The sequence below is a fragment of the Patagioenas fasciata genome, chromosome 9, assembly GCF_037038585.1.
Source record: "Patagioenas fasciata isolate bPatFas1 chromosome 9, bPatFas1.hap1, whole genome shotgun sequence".
NCBI lineage: Eukaryota > Metazoa > Chordata > Aves > Columbiformes > Columbidae > Patagioenas > Patagioenas fasciata.
Genome location: NC_092528.1, coordinates 6,728,909 through 6,751,990, shown reverse-complemented (window position 1 = coordinate 6,751,990; position 23,082 = coordinate 6,728,909). Strand labels below are relative to the sequence as shown.

Genomic DNA, 23,082 nt, shown 5'->3' with positions numbered 1-23,082 from the left:
TGGAGCGGTCGCTGGTGGCCCTTGGTGTGCTGGGGTGAGGGTTTGACACGGCCCCGCTGGGCCGGCAGAGCTGGTGCAGCACCTGGCGTGAGCGGGCAACAGGCAATCGGGACAATTGCATTTTGTTATTTGCTCAACCAGCCGGCTGACTTGTATGCACAAGGCGTGTATAAAGACAGCTCGGACTGATAGTGAAATTTTCAGGAGAGGATGCAGGGTAGTTATAGATCCCGGCCATTGGCTGTTCTGACCAAATCTGAAAGCGGAGAAGAAAATAAGTCCCAGGTGAATTTGGGAGAGCCAAGGGGTGGGTTTGCAGGGCATTTTGGGAAGCGGCATTTGGATGTGGGGTCTGCTCACGGGGTCCCTTGCCAAGGCTTTCCCCATCCCTTTTCCCCCCCGTTTCCCCATCCCTTTTCCCCCCGTTTCCCCATCCCTTTTCCCCCCGTTTCCCCATCCTTTTTCCCCCGTTTCCCCATCCCTTTTCCCCATCCCTTTTCCCCCCCGTTTCCCCATCCCTTTTCCCCCCCATTTCCCCATCCCTTTTCCCCATCCCTTTTCCCCATCCCTTTTCCCCATCCCTTTTCCCCATCCCGTTTCCCCATCCCGTTTCCCCATCCCGTTTCCCCATCCCGTTTCCCCATCCCGTTTCCCCATCCCTTTTCCCCCCCGTTTCCCCATCCCTTTTCCCCCTTTTCCCTATCCCTTTTCCCCTTGCTTTCCCACGCATGCAGCCCCATGGCAGGGAGGGCTGGGCAGGTGACGAGTCTCTGTGCCCTGGCATCCTTGGCAGAGCCTTCCCCGTCCTGACGGAAGCTTCCCCACGCTGCCGTGACGGCTCCGATTTATTTCCTTTCCCTCTCGCACTCTTTGCCTGATTTGCACTTGCGAGCTGACTCCATATGGTGCAAAAACCGGAGAGACGACGCTCGGCGTGGCGGGAGGTGGCGCAAGTAGCTGCTTGCCGACGAGCTTTTGCAGTTTCTTCCTTTTGAGGTTCAATATTTCCACCTCCTCCCCTTGACGGCCGGGGCTGAGCTCGTCTCCAGCAGCATCCCTGAGCTTTTCTGCTCTCGCTCCACTGCCTTTCCCCTGAGACCCCCAACACACGAGCAGGGCATCATCAGGACGTATCCTTGGACCAGCGATGCTGTTGTTTGGTTCTGAAAATAATTGGTTGGCGTCCCCGAAGGCTTTAGGATGTGTCAGGTGCTGCATTAAAAAATACAGGGTCGATCTAGGTGCAGGAAAAAAGTACAGGGTTGATCTGTGCTGGGGCTGTGCCGGGAATCTCACCCCATGCTCGCTTGTTGCTTGAGTGGGATTTTAATTTGCAAACTTCTAATTTTGGTGGGGAGTTTGGTGTCTGGCTTGACCAGGTGGTCTGGCCTTGGCTCTCGGCATCTGGGGGGGACTGTCAGGGTAAAAAGGGAGGTCTTTCCCCCAAATTTTGGTGTCTGGGGAAGCACCGAGCGCTTGGCTGAGCTGGGAGGAGTGCCTGGGCGAAGGGATGCCCATCGCTCACCTCGCGCCCCCGCGGTGCTCGCTGAGCCGTCTGTCACGCTCGTCGCTCATGCAGAATCCCTTTGACATTTTAAAATAAGATCTAGTAAATAGGAGCTGGACGACGCCAGGTGCATCTCTCGTAGTGAGGGCTCTTTGACAGCACGGCTGGCGCTTTAGATTTAGGGCTCTGTGAAATGCGTGTTTTTGTAGCGAGCTCGAAGCTTTTCTGGAGAACGCGGTCCAAGGCGGTGACTCATCCTGAATCTCTAAAGAAGTGATAGGGAAACGCAGCATAAATGTTTGGGTTTTTTTTTTTTGAGCTTTCCTCATAGGTGGTGCTATCCCAGAATGAGGCAAAATAAATCCAGCAGGAATGGGGGCCGCAGGGAAAGCAGGGCCACATGGGCTCAGCAAAGCGTCTTGTACCTGCTCCAGTGTTGCCTTGGAGGTTGTTGGCTTTGTAGCCGAGCACGGTGCAGCTCTAAGACACATGTGAACGGGCTGCGGGGACATCCCACTGCAATCCCGTGAGCGAATATCCAGTGTATATCCAGACGTGAACACTGCACACCCTTTTAATTTATCCTAGCACGTTGTTGGTGTTTATGGCTGCTCTGTCTTCTCAGTTGATTAATTCTGTATCATTCCCAGTTGGTTAGGAGCCCCGTTCCACTGAACCTGTTAGGCTTCCATGGCCCTTGTCTGTGAAATCTCAACCCCACTCTTATTATTTTTTTCTCCTCTTTTTGGGGCTCCTTGCTTTCTCATTGAAGACCAAGACTCCTTTTCCTAAGAGAAGAGCTCCTGGCAGAACGTTGTTCTCTTGAGTGAGCTCACTTGCTTCCATTCAGCCTGGCTGGAGCACACATGGGACATGGTTTAGTGCCAGAGTTGGGTCAACAGTTGGACTCAATGATCTTGAGGGTCTCTTCTGACCAAAGCGGTTCTATAATTCCATTCTATGAGCAGCCAACACTGGTATGTGGCTGTTGACCAAGAAGCGAGGTACAGATAAGTAGCAGAAATTGTTGGTGTTGCTCCTCAATGTTTGGTTTGTCCTTGCCGTCCCTTAAGGCGCTGTGCTCCTGCTGGGATGAACGATAGGTTTGGGGTACTGGAGCCTCTTAGCTCACTTGGCTGGTGAGATGGTTGTCCAAGCCAACTGGTCTCCACTCAAGATGTCCAGTGGCATGAAGCTGCTGTGCCCAACTCGTGCCGAAGCCACCTGGCTGTGTGACAAGGGATAGAGCGTCCTCAGGCTCCTCATCTTCAGCCTTCGTCTGCTTTGGTGAGTGCTCCTGGCTGGTGACAGCGTTGGATGGTGAAGAGTGGACAGCTGCCCTTCCCCAACCTCAGCAATCCCTCATTCAGGCCAGACCTTCTCACACCACGTAGCTGGACCTCGAGTTGGAGGGTGCGATTGCTCCTCACAAGCTTTTTGGAGGGCAGGATTTCTGGGAAAGCCTCTGGGTGGCTGAGTTCCCATTCCACATCTTCCAGAGGATGAAACGAGCAGCTGCCAAACTTGACATATGGTGATTTTTAGGGCAGGCTGCGGCGTTCCATGGTGTTTGCTGGCAACCCAGGCTTGTGAAAGCAAAGATGAGGATTTAAATGGATAGTGACATTGTTCTGGAAAATGTTCTCCTGCAAGATAGTCTTATCTTCCAGCCCTGGATCTGGAGGTGGCACAGTGGAGGAGCTGGGTCTGTCTTGGGCCAGGGTGTCCACTAAAATCCTCTCTCAGCCCTTGATGCTGCTGGACTTTGAGTTACCACACACATCTGCACTTACCTGTAAATAGTTGGGTATGGACTATTATCTGTGCGTATCGTATGCATGGATTTTTTTTATATCCGTGGCCTGTGTGTGAGTATAAAAAGTGCAATATTGGCAACTGGCTTTGTCACTGTGACAGCAAATGAGCTCTTTGTGTTTGGAAAATATTGGGTTACCCTTAACATGCCACCCTGAGATTTTCCCCATTGCCTCGGATGTCTCGTTTGAGCTCGGTGGATTAAAAACTTGTTCCCAAATTTTCTAAAAGACATTTACAATTTGGAAAACAAAAGGTATTGAAAGCCCTATCTTCTCTCTCTTATCTTTCTATTTGATTTGGTCCCCTTTGTCTTTCTTCCCCATAACGCCTGCTCTTTTTGGTAATTCTCTGTCGTTTCCTTCCCTCTCTCTTATCTCTCCCTTTGCAGTTCTCTCTCTTTTCCTCTCTATTCCTCTCCCCCTCACCCTCCTCCCTGTAATTTATTTGCAGGCAGGTTGTCTCTTTGATTTACTGTATCTCTCCTCGGTAGGATTATGATAAATGGATTGTGTGGCTCCGGCTGAGCTCGTCCGACACCATGTACCTGCGCTGGGTCAAGCGTGAAAACCGAGGGGAGATGCTGGGGTTGGGGCTCATCTGTTGCTAAATGGGACTTGGTCCTTACAATCCACACTTTACATCACCTCCCGATTTTTTTTTGTTAGGCGTGGGGCTCGGTGGAGGGGTTTTTGTCAATGGTTTCTTCTTACTTGATGTGCTGGCTTTGCTGCGTGTCTGCATGTAGACTTGCAAAAATTTAGGAAGGTATTTTATTGGGCGCTTTCAGACACATCACCCAACATATTCCAATTTACTATATCCTGATATGGATGGTGTTTACCGCTTGTAATTAGAACGTTTCATCTGGCAGTCACAGCAGGCAGTGGCTTATTGATAAAGTTGTTATATAGTTGCTGAGCAAACACCCCCCCCCAAATCTGAGCTTCATTAAGTTATTGCCCGCCCTGCTGCGATGCATCTTCATGAAATCCATGGCATTGACGGGGGATCCCGGAGGAGGGCCGGGGCTGTGCTGTGCGGCCACAGCTTAATGCATCCCCTTGTAGATCCACACAGCACGCTTGGCCTTGGCTAATATATGTATTAATTCCTTCCTTTTCCAATGGAAAGCGGGTGTTTTTTTTGGCCACCGCAGATCTTCTCCCGCTGGCTGGTGGTGTCATGCCTGAGATGTCTTTGCAGAGCGGGCACAGCTGCTCCTCTCACCCAAAAGGTTCATACAGACCCCAAAGCATCAGCATTTCCCTTTAAAATACATATTTTGTGTTGACTCGCTTTGTTGTTGTTTAGCGCATCCTCTCCCTTCTCAAGCGGGTTTGTTACTCGGCGGGTAATTCCTCATAACGAACCTGCGGGAGATTGATGGGGAGAGCTTGTTATGCACTTCCAGAGCAGTTTCACCCTCGTTCTGTAGCAGCGAAATCCACCATTAAAGGCAGAGAGCCGTGGGAATGATGGGATGTAATTAGTTGTTGCTGTAATATTTTTGATTGAAAGCGTGCAGACACTGTCAGCGGCGCTTTTGGCAGCTCTCGGGGAACTGTGAAGAGCATCAGGACTTATCAAAGGGAGAGGATGGTCCTGCTTTACCCGCCTCTCCAACACCGTCATTAAACCCTCTGGAGATGTCACGACATTCACGGCACCAGGGCAAGCAGCAACGCTCCATCCCACTTAGAGGCAAGAACCCGATGGGGAAACCGCTGCAGAAGAGAATTTTTGGGGTGGGATGTGCGCCCAGCAGCTCATCACCACACAGATCTGATGTTTCTGCTTTTTCCCAGCTTAACCCCAAGTTCTGGGTTTATTGAAACCTTAGATGTTTTGGTCAGAAGCGTGGTCATGGGGAGCAACCTGCAGTTACTCGAGCAGCCTCCTGGTGTGTGTGTGGACCCCTACATCTATAGGCAATCATAAGATTTTAAATGGAAATTATTCCCCCGGCACCCGCGGGACTTTATTTCCCTTGGCATCGAGCGGTGTGATGCAAACCACGGGTAGCAGTGATGAAAAGCGTGATGCGATCTGGGCTCGGCTTTAAGCCACGGCAGCCGGGGGGAGGCAGAGCTTGTGGCATCATAGCGGTTAATGTTACTTAGCAGTAGTCTTTGTAATAAAGCGTCTTGGCTCTGTTTCTCTATTGTTCCCTTTCCCCGGTAATGTCACCAAACTTGGACAGAAGCTTCCCAAGCTGTGCGCTTGCCTTGGGCTGATTTTTTTGCTGAAGCTTTTGCGAGAGAAAGAGGGGGTAGAGAGAAAGCTTGGTGTTTCTGAGCATGAAACTCAGGGGGAAACACGGTGCTTTGCTCATGGGGGGAAAAAGTCTAGCTGTTGTTTGCCTTCAGAAAGTTGTGCTATGGGGTTTTCACTGCCTAGGGGGCTGGACCTTGCCCTGAACCCATCGCTGCTTGCTCAGCCTCATCGGGATCGGTCTCAAGAAACCACCCATGGAGGATCCTCTGCCCCCAGTTCCCTGTCTCCCCTCTCCCTCTGAAGGTTCGGCCATCAGCACGCACGCTCCCCATGCATCTCGGGGGGGGCTTATTTCCAGCAGCTGGCACCCTTGCCAAATCTCCCTCTTCCCATCTGTTGTTAGCAAGCCTCCTCTCTCCTTATTTTGCTTAATTTCTGTCTCTTTCCTCTTGGTTGTCTTAGGCATGCCTGCGTCTCTCTACATATGCCCAAGCATTTGCTTTCGAGTGCCTGCGGCTGGCTCCTGCCGTTATCTTCTTGCAGGAGCGAGAGCTGCTGCTCGCTGGCTTTGGGAGAGGGACCATGTCCCCGAGGCATCTCTTGAGGAGCAGAAGTTTCTTCGTGGCCTCCCCAAGCAGAAAATTTGTTGTTATATCTGTTTCTTTCCATATGACAAGAAGGTTGGCCTCCTTGCCTCTGTTTCTCTCTGCCCATAGCCAGAGCTCTCTTCTTGCTGGGGAGAAATCACATATTCTCGTGGTGGGACTCGGCAGGAGCCCTCCATGCTGGGGAGGTCTGGAACTTGCTTTCGGAGCGGGGATTTTGGGAAACAAGCTCAGCTTTGTTTTGGGGTAGTTTGGAATGGTTGAAATCCTTAAATCCTCTTGGGAAGGGTGTTTGGCAAAGTGGCATCATCCGGTGTGAAACGATGGCTCCTGTGGTGGATCCTGCATTGCCTTGCTCTACGCCTGGCTACTCTCACCCCAAATATCTTACGTTCCCCTCGCCGCTTGCATGATACCAGCCCACCCTTTGCTCCTCTGGGATGCAGCTCATCCCTCCGCGGGCATCGGCCGCATCTCGCACCCCTGTGCCCCGGTCCTCCCGCCCGCATCATGCCAGTGCTGTCACAGATGGGCGTGCTGCTCGGCGGCGAGGGTGCTGGTGCATTCTAATTGCTGGCATCTTTACTCGTTACGAGTGTAATTGTGAGTAGACGTTTGTTTTTGTATTGATAATTAGGGACTGGAACAGATGGCGAAGGCTTAGTTTAAAGTAATGTGTCCATTAAAGAAAATCTACTGTATATAGCTGAAGATTCTTCACTCTGAGAGAGCTCAGCTCGCCGTAGCAGAGCTCATCTTCTCCCTAACAAGGGCTGCAGCCATCGCAGCCTGTTCCGCTGCCTTTGGTGCAGCCTCAGGTCCCAAAATCTCCTCTAAGGGAATGCGTTGAGCTCCTTCCCCATCAGAGCATCCCCTGGGCATCCTGGCAGGAGCGGTACCTTGAGCAGGCAAGGCGGGGGCTTTAATTAATACCCAGCGCCAAATAATGAGGGCTGGTCTTCGCAGCAGGACGTAGGAGAGGTGCGAGGTGTCTGTGCAGCTTCTCTGCTTGATTAACGATGCTCAGGCTCTGGTCCATGTTAATCCCTTTGTTAGCGTGCAGAGCAAAGGGGTGTTCCTACCTGCCACTCATGTGCCCGCTCCCAACTGATGGCTCGCTGGAGTTGGGGGTGATCACTTTGTCCCCCAACTGGTGTTTTGCAGCCCCTAGATGGAGATGTGAGTGCTGGGAGTCCCATCGTGTCCCCACTTTCTCTGCAGGATCTTGGGGCGAGGGACACCGGTGTCTGCAAACCCTCCCCTTCCTGCAGGAGGGTGCTCGGCAGCCTCAGCCCCGAGGGGCCTGGCTATAGATTGTCCCTGCGGGGTTTCCCCCAAAGTACACAGAAAATTAAGTAAAACCCAAGGTTTCCTCCAAGAGGAAACATCGGAGATCAATGGGAAGTTGCTCAGCCCAGTCCTTTTAGTGCCAGAACCTCTGCAGTTGTGGGGGTTTGGGTGAGCTCAGCAGGAAGCCGAGCTGAAAGGGGGATTTAACTGTTTTATTTCATTAAAAAAAAACAACCAAACCACGCTATTTTGCCAGGTTATGGCTGCTGTTGTTTATGGCACAGTCCTTGGGAGCCGAGGCAGGAGCTGTTCTGCAGAGGGTCAGGATTTTAGCGGTGGGTGGCTCTCGGATCTTTTTCCTTTGCTTGGCAAACTCCTTCAGCAACATCTGGGGTTGTTGACGTGTTTCTATGCATCTGCAGTGAAAACTTTCCAAGTTGTGACCTCCCTGGCCGCAGGCCGTACGGTCTCAGGAAATCTCCGTGGTGAAAGCTTCTCTGTGGTTCTTTTCAATTTATTAATGTTTTTCTCTATTTATCTTGTTATTTTGAAGCCTCCTGCTTCGGGAGGTGTCGGTGCCATGCCGGCTTTGCTGCTGTGCTTTCCTGCTTTGTTTCCCAATTCTGGAGCCTTTGGGGAGGGATGGGGTGAGATTTTGGGAGGGGCGCGGTGGCGCTTGGGAGCAGAGCCGGTCCTCACGTGCCGCCGCCCCGCACCGCAGCCGTGTTTTATCAACAGTAACATTCCTCTGTCATCACCCCACCAAAAAAGCCAAAAAACAACGCCCAGGGAAGGAAGCTGTAAGTGCACGGGACAGGAAGGGAGATGATGGAGCGAAAATCCTGTCTGAACCGACCCTTGCAAGAAGGGACTTTCCTGTAGCTGGGTCTATCCTTACTTATTGCCTCAGTTTCCCCTGCAAAGCACGAGGATACCCTGCTTTCCACAGGGAGAAACGCCAAGGATTTGGGGGGCTCTCCGGGCATCCCTCCCACATAACCCCACCGGGAGATGTTTGCCTGGCCATTCGCTTCCACCTTTGCATTGATTTGTGCATGGGCGCGCCTGCCTGCTCGTTTGAAGGGGGTTTAATTAATGGCTGTGTAACGAGGCGCGGGGCTGTTGGCAAGGGAAAGAAGGCTTGGTGGTGATGGGAGCAGAAGCTCACTGGAGGTTTGGACCCCGCAAAGCACGCCTGTAACGGGCTGGGGGGCTTTGAAGCAGCATCCCGGGACCGATTTAGGGGTGCAGAAGCTTTGCAAGCCCCCCCTGCAGCCTTTTGCTCCGTCTCTGGCCTCTGCTCACCCCAGGGAGCCAGGCTGGGTGGTGGATTTTGGGAGGGGGAAAGGTTTATCGCTGGTGCCAGGGCAGGGAGTTCCCGGTCACGCTCCTGCAGCGGCAAAGGGAGGGGTGGGAAGATTAATAGGAGCCTCGTTTCCCGCTTGTGATCACCGTGATTGGGTGTGGAGAGATTAAAAGCAGCTCGTGTTCCTGGGCTGAGTTTTATTTCCTGACCTTTATTTCTCTGGTTGGGCCCCTTTTCCTGGCACTGCAAAACTGCCCTGAGTACCTGGGACCACGGAGGGACGGGGGATGCTCGGCCGTGCCAGCCGCCAGTGACACATCCCCTGTTTGGTCGAGACACGGGAATCGAGGAAATCAATCTGCATGTCTGCTTGCTGCAAACAAATAAATAAAACCTGGAGGATTTTTCCCCATCTGTTTCTGTATGTTGTTACTCCAGCCATTATTCTTGTTGTGTGTTCCGTTTTTTTGTTTTTAAAGAACGAAAGTAGGGAAAAGTCAGCTGTGGTACAGCTCGTCGACTCTTGTCTTGCCCTTGGTTCATTAGATGCATTAGGGCACCTGCTGCTTTATTTCTGAGCAACTTCAAGGATCGGATGCGCGCTCCCTGAAGGCAACCGAATGTTTTTCTGTGGCTCCGCGCTTATAACGTCATCAAAAACATGGGGAGAAACTAATCTGCTTTGCTTTTCTTGTGTTTCCTCAGAAACCCTGATGGATACGCGGACGGCGACGGCCGAGCTGGGCTGGACCGCCAACCCTCCCTCGGGGGTAAGTGCCCCTCGATCCAAATGTCATCTCGCGAGGTTCATGTTATTCCTCTTGAAACACTGCTGGGGAGCTGGGAAATTCACAGCAGGAGCAGCAACGTCCTGGGATCTTGGTGAAAATGGAGCTTTCCTCCATCCCTATGCTCTCTTCCCCCCTGCCTGTCCTTCTCCCAAGTGAAGGGTCCGGCCTTGTCACCGCTCTCTGTCCCCTCTCTCACGCCTTTCCTCTCCCTGTGCCAAAAGGCTTGTAATTAGGAAGCATTAGCAAGCTCAAAACAGCTTTCATACCTGGAACATCATCTGTAATTGCACTCGGCAGTGCTCTTCCCTGGCTATTAATGTCACTTTTATGAAGTAATGAGGAACAAAACACCCCGAGGCACTTAAAACATCTTTTTTTTATATAATACGAGCCTTTGAGGAATGGAAGCATAAAATAACCTGACTCACATTCCCCTGACAGGGAAAGTGAGAGATGGAGTTGGTGTGGAGAGGAGCGGTGGTGGGAGGGATGTGGGTTGATGGATGGGCATTGTGGTGGGACGGGCAGGGATGGGGACAGCCACAGGGACCGTCCCTGTGGCCTCCAGGACGTGGCACAAAAAGGGGAAGGATGCCAACCCCTGGCTTTGTTAGGCCATGACTGTCTTGGCCAGGTCCTCCAGAGAATTGAGGTTGCACAGCGGCACCAGAGCTGAACCACACATGCAGCGGGTGCAAAATCCTCTCCAGGCACATCAGAGGCCCTTGAATTGGTTGAGAAAAATCTGGGCCCAAATAAAATGCTGGCAAAATGTGAGGGACTGCGTGAATAGCTGCCCGCAGCTGCTATTGCTGAAAACCCGGGCAAGGCAGACAGGGAGCTTGTGTTGTAAGGCCACAGCAGTCTCGTCCTCTGCGGAGCGGCAGAGCGAAGCCTCTTCCCAGCCAACATCCCTGCATCCCTTTGTGCACATCCACGTGTTCCTCTGCACATCCCTGGGTCCCTCTGTGCACATCCCTGCGTCCCTCTGCACATCCCTGCATCAGTCCACACATCCCTGTAACCCTCTGCGCATCCCTGCATCCCTCTGCACATCACTGCATCCCTTTGGGCGTCCCTCTGTGCGCATCCCTGCATCCCTCTGTGCACATCCCTGTATCTCTCTGCACATCCCTGCATTCCTTTGTGTGCTTCCCTGCATCCCTCTGTGCATCCCTCCATATGCATCCCTGCGTCCCTCTGCGGATCCCTCCATATGCATCCCTGCATCCCTCTGCGCATCCCTCCCTATGCATCCCTGCATCCCTCTGCACATCCCTCCCTATGCATCCCTGCATCCCTCTGCGCATCCCTCCCTATGCATCCCTGCATCCCTCTGTGCATCCCTCCATATGCATCCCTGCATCCCTCTGCGCATCCCCGCATCCCTCTGCACACCGCAGCTCCCCATCCCTGCCCCTGCCCTGCCTTGCCGGGTGACCTAAGCCTGTCCGTGTGCTGATCAGGCATTAATCCTCTGTCTCTTGCTCCTCTCAGAGTTACTGGTGAGTCTTCTCCTTTACAGGAGCATATTTTAGATCTTCGACAAAGTATTTTAAAATACCAAGTCCTTTATTTAAAGACAGAGTTAGTCTGTAGCGCATGTTGGAGTACATGACTTCCCCTGTGAAGTCCCCTTGCTTGTGGACTGGGCTTTTTTGAGTACCGCCAGGTGCTTTGATGGGTGGATATGGAGCATCTTAAGGTGCATTTGGGACTCCTCGAGCGAACACCCCTGCAGGCATCATGTCCCAGCCATGGAAGGGCGTGCAGTGGTCTTTACAAGCGGCCCCGTCGCAGCACTGGGTTTCAGGGTTTGTCCTGTTCACAACAAATATTTGAGGGCAGATTTGTGCTGTTCCTTGGCTTGTCTGGTGGTAACGGTCAATATTCGTGTGAGGCTTGTCCAGGGAGGGTTTGCAGATCATCACCCATGTCTGGCATGGTCCCCAGGGACTGGCCGTGGTGGGACCTGAGCTCTCCTGCTGCTCTCCTCACCGGGCGTGCTTTAAATCTCAGCGGAGATGGAGGAAAACATTGTCTTAATCCCTGGCTCTCTGTGAATGATTTAGCGGGATCTTGTCAAAATGATGCATTTGTCACTGTTAGAGCATCAATGTCACCAGGGGGCTTTCAGTCACGGGGACCTGCTGCTCTTCAGGGCCCGGTTGCAGGAGCGCTCAACCCAAGGAGGCATCAGGATCCGGCCCCAAACCCTCACGAGATTTCCAAGTGGCTTTTCACGAGCGCTGGAAGAGAACTCGTCTGACGTTAATTGGATGGCAGGGCCGGAATTCAAAGCCCAAGTGGGAATAGAAACAATGCAACCCCCTTGCTCGGGGAGGACCCTGATGTGAAAAGGCGTCTGGTAATGAAAGGGCATTGAATCCACACATCTTACCCAGGGTGGAGAGGGTTTTTTTTGCAGCGTGGGATGAGAAAGGAGAGCGCTCGGCTGGATGCGTGAGGTTTGATTGCTGCTCTGGTAAACATTGCTCAACAACAGCGCGCAAACTTGAGCTCTGATCTTTGCTTAAACTGAGCGGAGCCGAGGAGGTGGACCCGGGAGCAAACGTCCTGCTGCGCTTGTTGGCAGCGTGTAGAGAACCCTGCTTTGAAAACAAAACTAAAACCTGCGATCAGGGCTGCGGTTTCCAGGGGAGAAGCCAGGTGAGGAAGGTGGTTGTTTAACAGAAAATGGAAGAGGGCAAGATCTGGTTGTAGGGTTGGTTGTGATGCATCAGCTCTTTGGGGAGACTCAACACCCCGGGGCAGATTGGTGTCACCCCTCTGCCGTTGTGTCCTCACGTAAGCACAAATAAACACAAGTGCTGCTATAGCATCGCTCCTGGAAATTATGCATGATATTCAGCTTGCTGCTTAAAGATTGCCATATGAATAATGCTGTTATGAGGAGACTGTAAACATGGATTAGTTAAAATGAATGGATTATGAGGTTGTAAATCTGTCTGTAGGACTCTAATGCCATCATAGACTATTCACAGTTTGCCGCTGTCCCTTAATTGAAATTGTAGCCTGGATTATATTAATGCCCTTCTATAAATCGAATTGCAAATCTATATTCCCTCTCTCCGTGGCGGTAATGTTTTATTTAGTTAGTTTTCTTTGCCGGGGAAAATGATCCTGTCATGCCGAGAGCCCGGGGTCAGGCTCGCTCTCCAGCCCACATGCTGGTCGGGCTCTAATGAAGCCATAGCCTCATGTACTGCTTTCCTTGCCATCTTGGGGTGCCCGGACCAGCTTTCATCTCATTTTTACATCTTCTCAGGGAAACTAAGGTGGTTGCCCACATGGAAAAGATGTTTTAGCATCAGGTGGGGAGAGGCGTGCAGGGGCAAGAGGGTGAGGATTTCTTCTGATGTTGGCCCAAGGGGTGTTTCTGCATGAGTTGTGTGTCCCTGACGATGTTCCTAGTCCCCTTTGGGGCTTTGGGATTCTCCTTCCAGCCCTGCCTTGTGCAGGGTGAGTTCATGGGTCACCACTGGTCCCTCTGTCCCCCTCTCATCGCTTCTCCCTTCTTTCCCCAGTGGGAAGAAGTCAGCGGCTACGACGAAAACCTCAACACCATCCGTACCTACCAGGTGTGCAATGTCTTCGAGCCCAACCAGAACAACTGGCTCCTCACCACCTTCATCAACCGGCGCGGGGCTCATCGCATCTACACCGAGATGCGCTTCACGGTGCGGGACTGCAGCAGCCTCCCCAACGTCCCCGGCTCCTGCAAGGAGACCTTCAACCTCTACTACTACGAGACGGACTCTGTCATTGCCACCAAGAAGTCCACCTTTTGGACAGAGGCACCCTACCTCAAAGTGGACACCATTGCTGCTGACGAGAGCTTCTCTCAGGTGGACTTTGGTGGCAGGTTGATGAAGGTGAACACAGAAGTGAGAAGCTTCGGGCCCCTGACCCGCAACGGCTTCTACCTGGCGTTCCAGGACTACGGGGCTTGCATGTCTCTGCTGTCTGTCAGGGTCTTCTTCAAGAAGTGCCCCAGCGTGGTGCAGAACTTCGCCATCTTCCCGGAGACGATGACGGGAGCGGAGAGCACCTCTCTGGTGACCGCCCGCGGCACCTGCATCCCCAACGCCGAGGAGGTGGACGTGCCCATCAAACTGTACTGCAACGGGGATGGCGAGTGGATGGTCCCCATCGGCCGCTGCACCTGCAAGGCTGGCTACGAGCCGGAGAACAACGTGGCCTGCAAAGGTAAGCTTGGCCTTGGCTAACGAGGTGCTCTTGTTTGTCTTCAAGCTTTGCTTATGTGCTGGTTTGACTGAAAATGAGTTAATATTCTTCATGCAGTTAGAAGCCTTTCTTTTTCATAGCTAGCACTCTCATTATTTGGGCTTAGTTTGAGAACAAGAGGTAACACCCCAGCACAGAGTTCATGTTCTTAATTTTAATGTCTGAGAGCCAAGGATGTTCTGAGCACTCTGCCCACAGGTGTGAGGCATTGAGGAAGGGGGGATGGATGGGACAGAGCTGGACTGACACCCAGACTGATCAATCAGAGTATTCCAGCCCATTAGCATCATACTCCATATGTAAGAAGAGTGGGGACCTTCCCAGCTCTCTCTCTCAGGCGTTTTCTCTTGCGTGCACTTTTTCCTTTGCTCTTTTTGTTGGTGCCAGGGGAGTTTTGGTTTGGGACGTTTAGTTCGGCTTTTTGCCATTTTGCAGAGACCTCTGAGTCTTTCTGCCTTTTTCCTTTTTACCTCTTTTCGGGACTGGAGTGTGGCTCCCTGGGACTGGCTGCTGAGTGGTGGACGGAGTTCATGAGGAATCGCCTCGAGTATATTTTATTTCTATTTTATATATATATTTACTAGTAGTGTATTAGTATTTTGTTATTTTATTAAACTGTGTTTATCTGAATCTGATTTTCTCCCTTCTCTTTCTATTCTCTCCCATATTGGGAGGGATAGGGGGTGAGTGAGCGGCTATCATGGTTGTATTACTAACTCGGGTTAAATCATGACAGCTTAACAAAATGTTGGTCCTCAAACGAGCTGTTTCGGGGAAACAACCGTTTTGAAACTGGCTCTGAACATGCCCTGGCGCAGTTTTGGGAGCGGGATTTGGGAGCGGTGGGCAACCCGTGGCTTCTCGGCAAGCAGCCAAAGCGTGGCTGGGACGCTGGTGCTCGTGGGGAACCTCCCGTCTGATCCGCTGCCTTCAAAGCGCCACCCGAGCCGCTTTCATCTGCCTCGTTATTTCCCCGGCCAAGCTGCGGGAGCCGGGCGGCCGCCGTCGGGCCCGGCTGCAGCGGAGCTGCTCTGCTTCTTGGCATTAATTGGAAATGATTTTTTTTGTTGTTTTATTTTGGGTTCCCCAGCCACACCGCCAGGGTGCTGCTGCCTGCTGGAGTCCTCTGCAGCGCGGGCTTATGAATATGGAAATGGCGCTTGCTGCTTTTCATCTCCTTTCGCCGTTCTGATGAATATTTCCCAAATACCATTGGAGGATTTTATTTTATTTTATTTTATTTATTTTTTCTGTTATCTTGACTTGCTGCCCGTTCCTTCTCCTCTCCCAAATTAAGGTGTTGTTTTCGCACGCTGCTTGGAAGAGGGAGGGGTTTTGCATGAGAAACTAACCTGATTTTGTTGGCGCTTTTCAAATAGAAAATGGGCACCACCAGGTTGAGGAAGGGTTGGGAAGAAGGAGAAGCTCGAAGGGTTATGTTAAAGTGCTTTAGCACAGGTTTTGGGGAAGGACGTGTCAAGAGGAGGTCTGACTTGGACCTCTTATGGTGCAGATGGCACCAGGCTTGGCTGTGATGCTCCATGGGGTGGCCACTATGGTGGCCTGTAATTCCAGACACATGCAAATAGCAAGCCTGGGATTCAAGCTGTGGACAAACTGGTTGGTTCTTTTGCTTTAAACCTGGGAGCGTGTGTTAGTTTTCAGTGTGAAAATAAACATTCCCACCTTGTCAGGGTGGGGATGGTGGTGCCTTCCATGCCAGGGCTCCAAAAACTGGGAAACCACCAGCATCTGTGTGATTTCACGTCGAGCAGAATCACCAGTGGGTTCCTCTGAGTTTCACAGGAGGTGATTTGTCCTTGAGATGCTCCATTGGAGGGAGGACTCTTCGCAAAACAGAGCGTTTCTGGCGAGACGTTCCTCTGCTGTTGACTAAACAAACGGAAAGCGCACATGGTTTTATGGCAAAACGACATTTTCTCATCATGGAAAAAACATAAATAATCATTTTAGCTAAAGACTGGCATTGGGAAATAATGTTTTGCCAGAAATGTAGGGAAACGGTGATAATGTAAAACTGCGGCAGCTTTTGGTGGTGTTGACCTTTCTACCTGCCACTGGCTGGGGTGGTGGATGTGGCCAAGGTCTTGGGTGCTTCGGGAGGAGCATGATGCATTTACCCAGCTCTTGTTGTTGGGCAGGACAGATGGACAGGGACAGCAGGACACGGGAGGCACAGGAGCAAAACTGTTGGTGTTAGACCCGTCCCTGTGGCTTTTTTTGTTTCTTCTTCTCGTGCAACACCCAAACTGCTCATGATGCGTTCATGCCACCAAAGCTGCACCCAGCAGACCCCTGTGCTTTGGGCAACTGCTGAGTTTTCTGTCCCGTGGCGATGTCTCTGGCTGTGTTCCCGCTCCTTGTTAGGACTTTGGAAAATCTGACCTTGGGTTGGACTCCAGCTTCTTGGGAGTTTGTGTGCACCTTTTTGCCATAAAGCTTCTCCTTGTATCCCCGTGGACTTTGGAGACCAGGAGGGAAGAACTGAGCCCATTGCAGCCCTTCCCAAAGGTCTGTGGGCAGGAGGTGGCACATGGTGAGGTTTAGAAATGATGGTTTGTTGGGTTTCGTCCTTGTCTTTGCTCCGTCAAAGGGCTCGTGCTCTCCCGCTGGCTCTGCCTCACTGGGACACTGCCGGGAGCCACGTGCTCCTGACATTGTCTCAAAGCCTTCGTCAGCCTGAGATGAACCACTTAATGAACCTGCAGGAATTGTCACCAAGGAAAGGAAAAAAAGAAATAATTAAAAAATCCCTCGGTATTTTAAGGCTGAGAAAATGGGCTTAATTTCTCAGCAGTGGGGAAAAGAAGAGGGTTGGATTGTTGAGCTCCTGCACCCCTGGGACACCGGCTGTGCCCATCATGGGGCTGTTAGACCGGAGCAGGTCTGCGCTAACAGCCGAGCTCGGGGCCGCTCGGGGACTCATTAATCCCGGCTTTTATCGGCACTTAGGCGCTTGCGGGAGGCGCAGACAGAGTGCGGTGTTCATCAGGGGCATCTCGAAGCCCGAAGAGATTGCCGCTGTGTTTTACCGTCAGTCACGGGGGGAATTGTTCCCTCCATGAGATGGAGGGAGGTTTTCTATATCGATTTGCCGCTTTATGTGTTTGCTGGTTGGGATTTGGCGCCGAGCTCCTGGCTGGCACGAAACCGCGTTGCTCTCCGTTGTATCCGAAAACCCGTCGGGACTGCCCGCCCCGTCCTCTCCATCACCTCGTGCCCGTCAGAGCTGTGGGTCAATGCGAGATGGAGGCTGGTATTGAATCCGAAAATGAATAATTCATTGGGTTGCGATAGCCTGTGCTCCATTCGGGTTGATATTAAATCCATTCGTCTTGCTCTGCCTTGCTTTATGGCTTCCTCGCGTGGTCAAGGTTCAATGCATCATCGAGGTGGGAGGAAAAGCAGGAGTGGGGATCGTTGGGAGGCCGAGGAAATTGTTCAAGACTTTGGATGAGCTGGGTCGATTTCACTGCGTCTCCTTCAGCAAAATTATTAAACCCTTTATCTGCTGGTGTTTCACTCTGAAACCTAATGATGGCAAGGTAACACCTCACTAGACAATGACAGTAGTTGTGGGTCTCTCAGCCTTTATCCCTTTGGACTCTGAGGATGGGGCACTGAGTTTGTGTCTGCTGGAATCAACCTGGCCTTCCCAGTACCAGGCAATAACTCAGTTTCACAGAGAAGCAAGTGAAGGAAAATTTTGGGGTCTAAATCAGCGTTATGCTGAATTTTTACTTTGTATTTATAAACTACAGGAGAAGGAGCGAGAGAGCGGTCTGGCTGCTTCCCGGGCTTGTCTCGCTTTCATTTTCCCCTCCTGGCAAATTTCTGCCATAGCATGGTCAGGATAATGAACCCACCTGTGTGCTCGCAACAGCTGGAAATCTGAGCTAGCGGGGATGGCAAAATTAAAGAAAAAAACCTCACAAAATAAGATCAAAGCTGGGCTGCAATGCAGAGGCTGCTCTTTGAGCGTCCCCTGCATCCCGAGCGTCCCCTGCATCCTGAACATCCATTGCATCCCAAGCATCCCCTGCATCCCGAGTGTCCCCCGCATCTTGAGCATCCCCTGCATCCCGAGCATCCCCTGCATCCCAGTCCCCCAGCCCTGCTTCAGCTGCTGGCTGATGCACCAGAGCTGGGGGGTTTATTTTGGCCTTGTCCATCCTTTCGGTTTCTTTATCTCCTTCCTCCATTTGTCCCTCCCTCCTGCCTTGTGTGTGGAGGGCTGGATTTGGGGAAGGGGGCAGCGGGGAGGACACGTCCCACCAGTGGAAAGTCCAGCAGTAAGCAGCCCTGTGCCGGTTCCCCTGTCATCCTCCCCTCCCGCCCAGCAGCCCTGGTGATAATTGTCCATTTCCTCCATTTATCCATCACAGGAGGCTGCAAACAATAGCAGAGCGCAGAATTTATAAAGTGATTTTTTAAAAATAATAATAACTACAAGCATTTTATGATCGTTAGCAGAATAACTTGCTAACTCTTCAAAAAAGGGAGACTTGAAGTTTTCCCACTCAAACTGTTGCTTGTGCTGGGAACTGGCTTTCTTTGCTCTCTTTGCCTGTGCCTTTGTATTGCAGGGCCTGCAGAAAGGCCCTTTTTTGGGTTTTTTAGTGTGTGTGTTTGTTTGTTTGGGGTTTTTTTGTTGTTTGTTTTCTCCATGCTGCTGGTCCATGTACTTCCCCTGCTCTTGGATTTGCTTTAGCGGAGCTGAGCCATCCCAGCTCGCTGGGAAGAGCATCCTTCTCTGGTTTTGAAGCAAAAATGTTTTGGCAGTAGGATTTCAAGTAGGATTTCAAGTATTTCTCCTTAAAGAAGCTTGTTTGGTGGCACAGGATGGGGTGGCCGGTGTGTTGGGGCTGCTCCTCCCTGGGCATCGCTTGGGTGCCTGGGCCACAAGAACCATCCAAAAATCTGCTTTTAGCCCCAAGTGAGAGCATCCACACAGCCGGGGCACTTTAGCAACAGCCGAAACATTCACGGGGTGTTTTATTCCACGTTTAGCCGAGTCAAAAACCTTGCTCAAAACAGACCTTTTCCTCTTTTTTTAATGTGTTTTTGCACAATATCAGGTTTCCTGCCCTGTCTCCCTCCCGAACTGTGCTGGGAAGTGACAGCTCTCCCAGCTTTTCCCGAATCTGGGGTGATGCTGGAGGGACGGAGTGATGCTGTGGGGGCAGCATGATGCTGTAGGGACAAGGTGACACTGAAGGGACGGGGTGGTTCTGGAGGGAAAGGGTGTGATGCTGGAGGGACAGGGTTTGGTCCTGGAGGGACGGGGCGATGCTGTAGGGACAAGGTGATGCTGTAGGGACAAGGTGATGCTGTAGGGACAAGGTGACGTTGGAGGGATGGGGTGGTGCTGGAGGGAAAGGGTGTGATACTGAAGGGACAGGGTTTGGTCCTGGAGGGACAGGGCGATGCTGGAGGAACAGCATGATGCTGTAGGGACAAGGTGATGCTGGAGGGACAGGGTGACGCTGTAGGGACAGCGTGATGCTGTAGGGACAAGGTGATGCTGGAGGGACGGGGTGATGGTGTAGGGACAAGGTGATGCTGTAGGGACAAGGTGATGCTGGAGGGACAGGGTAATGACAGAGGTACAAGGTGATGCTGGGGGGACAGGGTGACGCTGTAGGGATGGGGTGACACTGGAGGGACAGGGTGGTGCTGGAGGGACAGGGTGGTGCTGGAGGGACGGGGTGATGCTGGAGGGACAAGGTGATGCTGGAGGGACAGGGCGATGCTGGAGGGACGGGGCGGTGCTGGAGGGATGGGGCGATGCTGGAGGGACAAGGCGATGCTGGAGGGACGGGGCGATGCTGGAGGGACGGGGCGATGCTGGAGGGACGGGGCGATGCTGGAGGGACGGGGCGATGCTCCCCTTTGTCGCAGGGGCTTTGCCTTCTCCTGGCAACCATCTCCCCGCTTCTGCCACTGGGTGGAACAGGCAGCCCAGTTTTACCACGGCCACACTGCAGGGGAGAAGAGTTTGAATAGCTACGCCTCAAAAAAAAAAAAGAAGAAAATTGGAAAGAAAACGGAAAAAAAAGTGTGATTTTTCTTAAATTATGCCTTAATGAAGGCATCCATTAACCCCTGTAATAATTTTGTGTGGGAAATGTCCAGGAAAACCTTGTTAATTTCTTTTTTTTTTTTTAAGGAGTGTGTTGGGTTTTAATGGAAGTCTTAATTAGATGTTATTAGCCAAAATGTTCCTCTGGTGGATTCAAGCCCTTTTCTCTCCCCCAGCACGGCGATGGGGAAGGACTGTCTGTCTGTCTGTCTGTCCTGGCTGTGGCTTTGGAGAGGCCCAGGCCTTGCTCTCTGGCTCTGCCCCCCAAATCCCCAGTGGGGTCCAGGGGCTCAGCACCACCATCCAGCCCCCTCCAGAGCAGAAAGGAGGGAGAAACCTGGAAATAGCTCCGGGGATGGGGTGAGCAGGGGCCTCAGAGGGGTTACGGAGCAGCCCCTGAGCTGTCGCTTAGGGTTTGATTTTTCTGCATGGTGGTTTTATATTTTTCCTCCTCAAATTGTACCATGGGCCATTTATGTATTTCTCCCTGGTTTATAATGAGAATTTCTGAGCGGTATCACAGAATCACAGAATGTGATTGGGATTGGAAGGGACCTCAAAAGATCATCCAGTACTAAAGCAGGAAGAAAAACGTGCTCTTGGAGGAGCTGCCATGGCCACGAGCATCCCCACAAAACCCACCCGGGTTTTTAACCTCCCCTTTTGTCCCCAGTCCGGGTTCCCACCCCAGCAGCATCACGTCCAGGGCCGGGATTGTTCTCCAGGACAATGGCAGAGCCGGAGGAAGCGCTGGATCCGGGCGCCCGCATTGTTCCAGCCCTGTTTGCAAACCGCCAGCACCTGGCAAAGCCACTGACTCAGCCTGCTGAGTTTTAAAGCCTTTCTATAACTTTTTCCTTTATTTTTTTTAAAGTCACAGGAGAGCTCTTTCGGGAACAGCCCCAGCCGGTGCTGTTTTGCTGCTGTTTGTTTGCAAGGGATGGGCATCTCAGTTGTGTTTGGGGCTGTGCTGCAGCAGGCAATAATAATTAAAAATGGAGATTTTTTTTACCCTAGCTGGTTAGTAATAATAATAATCAGAAAAATGAGTGTTTTTTACTGTGGTTGGCAGGTAATAAAGGGAAAAAAAGAGGTTTTCCCCGCTTGCAAGCCATGCAGTAACTCACTGGCATCCCTCAGTGTTTGGGAGCTGTGCCCTGGGGTTGCATTCGGGCTTTGTGGGTCTCCTGCTTTGTGAAAAAGGCCTTGGCTGATGGTGTTTTAGTGCGTGGTGTAAATAGAAGCCGTGAAAAAGCCGTGGAGTTGGTGGGACGAGTCGAGGAAGGATGGAGGGGAAAAAGAAAGCTAGATCAGTGCAAATTATTGAGGTTTTAATTTTCCCCCCGTGGTGACAAATGGAGTGATGCCCTGGGCGTCACCCCCCAGTATGTTAAAAGTGGTTGTGAACCGCATCGCTTACTTTTCACATTAAGCCCTACTTGTGTGATATTTGTTTTGTGAAAGTGGGTTTTTTAGGATGAGGGAACTGTGAGCTGGTCACCTTGATGCTCGGTGTGGCCGTGGCCATCGCTGACCGTGATGCTCTGGTCCGTGCGGGCAAAGCTTCGCCCTCTCCTTGCTTTTTGGGGTGAAGGTGGCAAAGCGCAGGGCACGAGGCTCCCACCTCAGCGCTGCTTTCTGGGGTTTGCTGTCTAAAACTCATCCGTAAAAGCAGAGGTGACCTGGGGAACTAATATACAAGGGGAATGGGGAATTTAGTTTCTACCGTAGCTTGACTCTGCTGGGTCTGCAGCCTGGATGCTAAATTGCCTGTGAGGTGGGACTTGATATTGGCATATTTTGATCTGATTTTTTAATTATTTACTTTATTATATTACCTACCTGCATCCAGGTGTGATAACACCAAGGTGCTTCAAACCATTAGCTCAATAAACCTGCTTTGGCTGTAGCTTTGGGACAGGTTGATGCATGTTGGCATGTGTCTCCTTGGTGGCCTGTCACCCTCCTTGGGAACAAGGATTATTTTGGTGCTTGTGGGTTTTGCTCTGCTGTAAAATGGGGATTCTGTTCAAAAGCTTGAAATGGTGCTGGGCACAGCGAGAAGGTTCTCTGGGCGCTGCTGGGGTCGGTCATCGTCTGGCTAAACCCAAACGTCCCTATTTTGCCATAGGCATCAGTTTGAACACGGTGGGTGAGCAGGGCTGGGATGGGGGCATCAGGGTCAGACCTGGAGCTATCGCACACCTCCCGTCTCCACATCCCACCCGCTCCCGAGCTCTTCATCACATATTATTATTATTTAAGACAACTTATTCTTAGAGAGCCCAAGGTGCAAATTATAGTTCCCAGCTAAGAAAAGCTTCCAGAGCTGCCTCTGTACAGTAAATCCCCGCAATCTCGGGTGGCTTTGACTTATGCGTAGCAGATGTTGAGGATGGAGGAGACCGTTACTATTTCTTTTTCCCCAGTTGTTGCTGCTGTTGATGGGGAGACACTGCTGGTTCTTAGTGCTGGGATTTTGGGTGCTCTCCACCCCGCAGCCTCTGCCTTGGGCATCAGTCTTGTCCCCAGTGGTGGCACCAACACAGCGCCAGCTTGGTCATGCCATTTACAGAAAGTTTTTTCCCAAAGTCTGGTGTTTTTTGAGCAGGTTACCTGCCATGGCACGGGGTTGAGCTGGTGCAGGGCTCGTAGAATCACGGAATGGTTTGGGTTGGAAAATGTCAAGAATAGAGTGGAGGGGGAGAGTGTGGGCATGGAAAAATAAATAAGTGGAAGGGAAATGGGTAAAACTTTCAGAAATTGCTTTTTTAGGTGTTTTCTGGCTCCCGGAGGTTAGGGCTGATAAGAGCCGCTTGGCAGGAGCAGGGCAAGTCAATGGCAGTGGGTGGGAAAGGAGGTGTTATTAAAAGAGAGAAATTGCACAAAATATATGGATGTGATGCTCATGTATAGAAATAATAGTAAATTGCACCTGGCTGCCGAAAATACGTTTTGCTGCTGAAAGTGCCACCCCGGGGTGGAAAGGGAGCTTTGCTGAGGCCTCGTGGGATGATGGTGGCAGATCACTGGGATGTGTGACAATGGGAGCAGTCGGTGCCACCGGTCCCTGGGTGGTACCGTGGCCGGTATGGAGGTGCCTTTCCTCCGAGGAATAGTAATTATGCCTCGTTCTGTTATAAATATTCGCAGGGGAGCTCTCTTAATTACTTTTCTAA

The 23,082-nt window shown here is 51.6% G+C and overlaps 1 protein-coding gene across 2 annotated transcripts in view; it reads left to right on the top strand.

Moving 5' to 3' along the window:
* The window catches only part of EPHB1 (EPH receptor B1), a 71,222-nt gene that overhangs the window by 14,333 nt on the left and 33,807 nt on the right, over positions 1-23,082 (top strand). For both annotated transcript variants that reach the window (XM_065845057.2, XM_071812373.1), the window contains exons 2-3: positions 9,446-9,510; positions 13,080-13,761. In XM_065845057.2, coding sequence (XP_065701129.1) covers positions 9,446-9,510; positions 13,080-13,761 — 747 coding nt within the window. The remainder of the gene's footprint in view (positions 1-9,445; positions 9,511-13,079; positions 13,762-23,082) is intronic.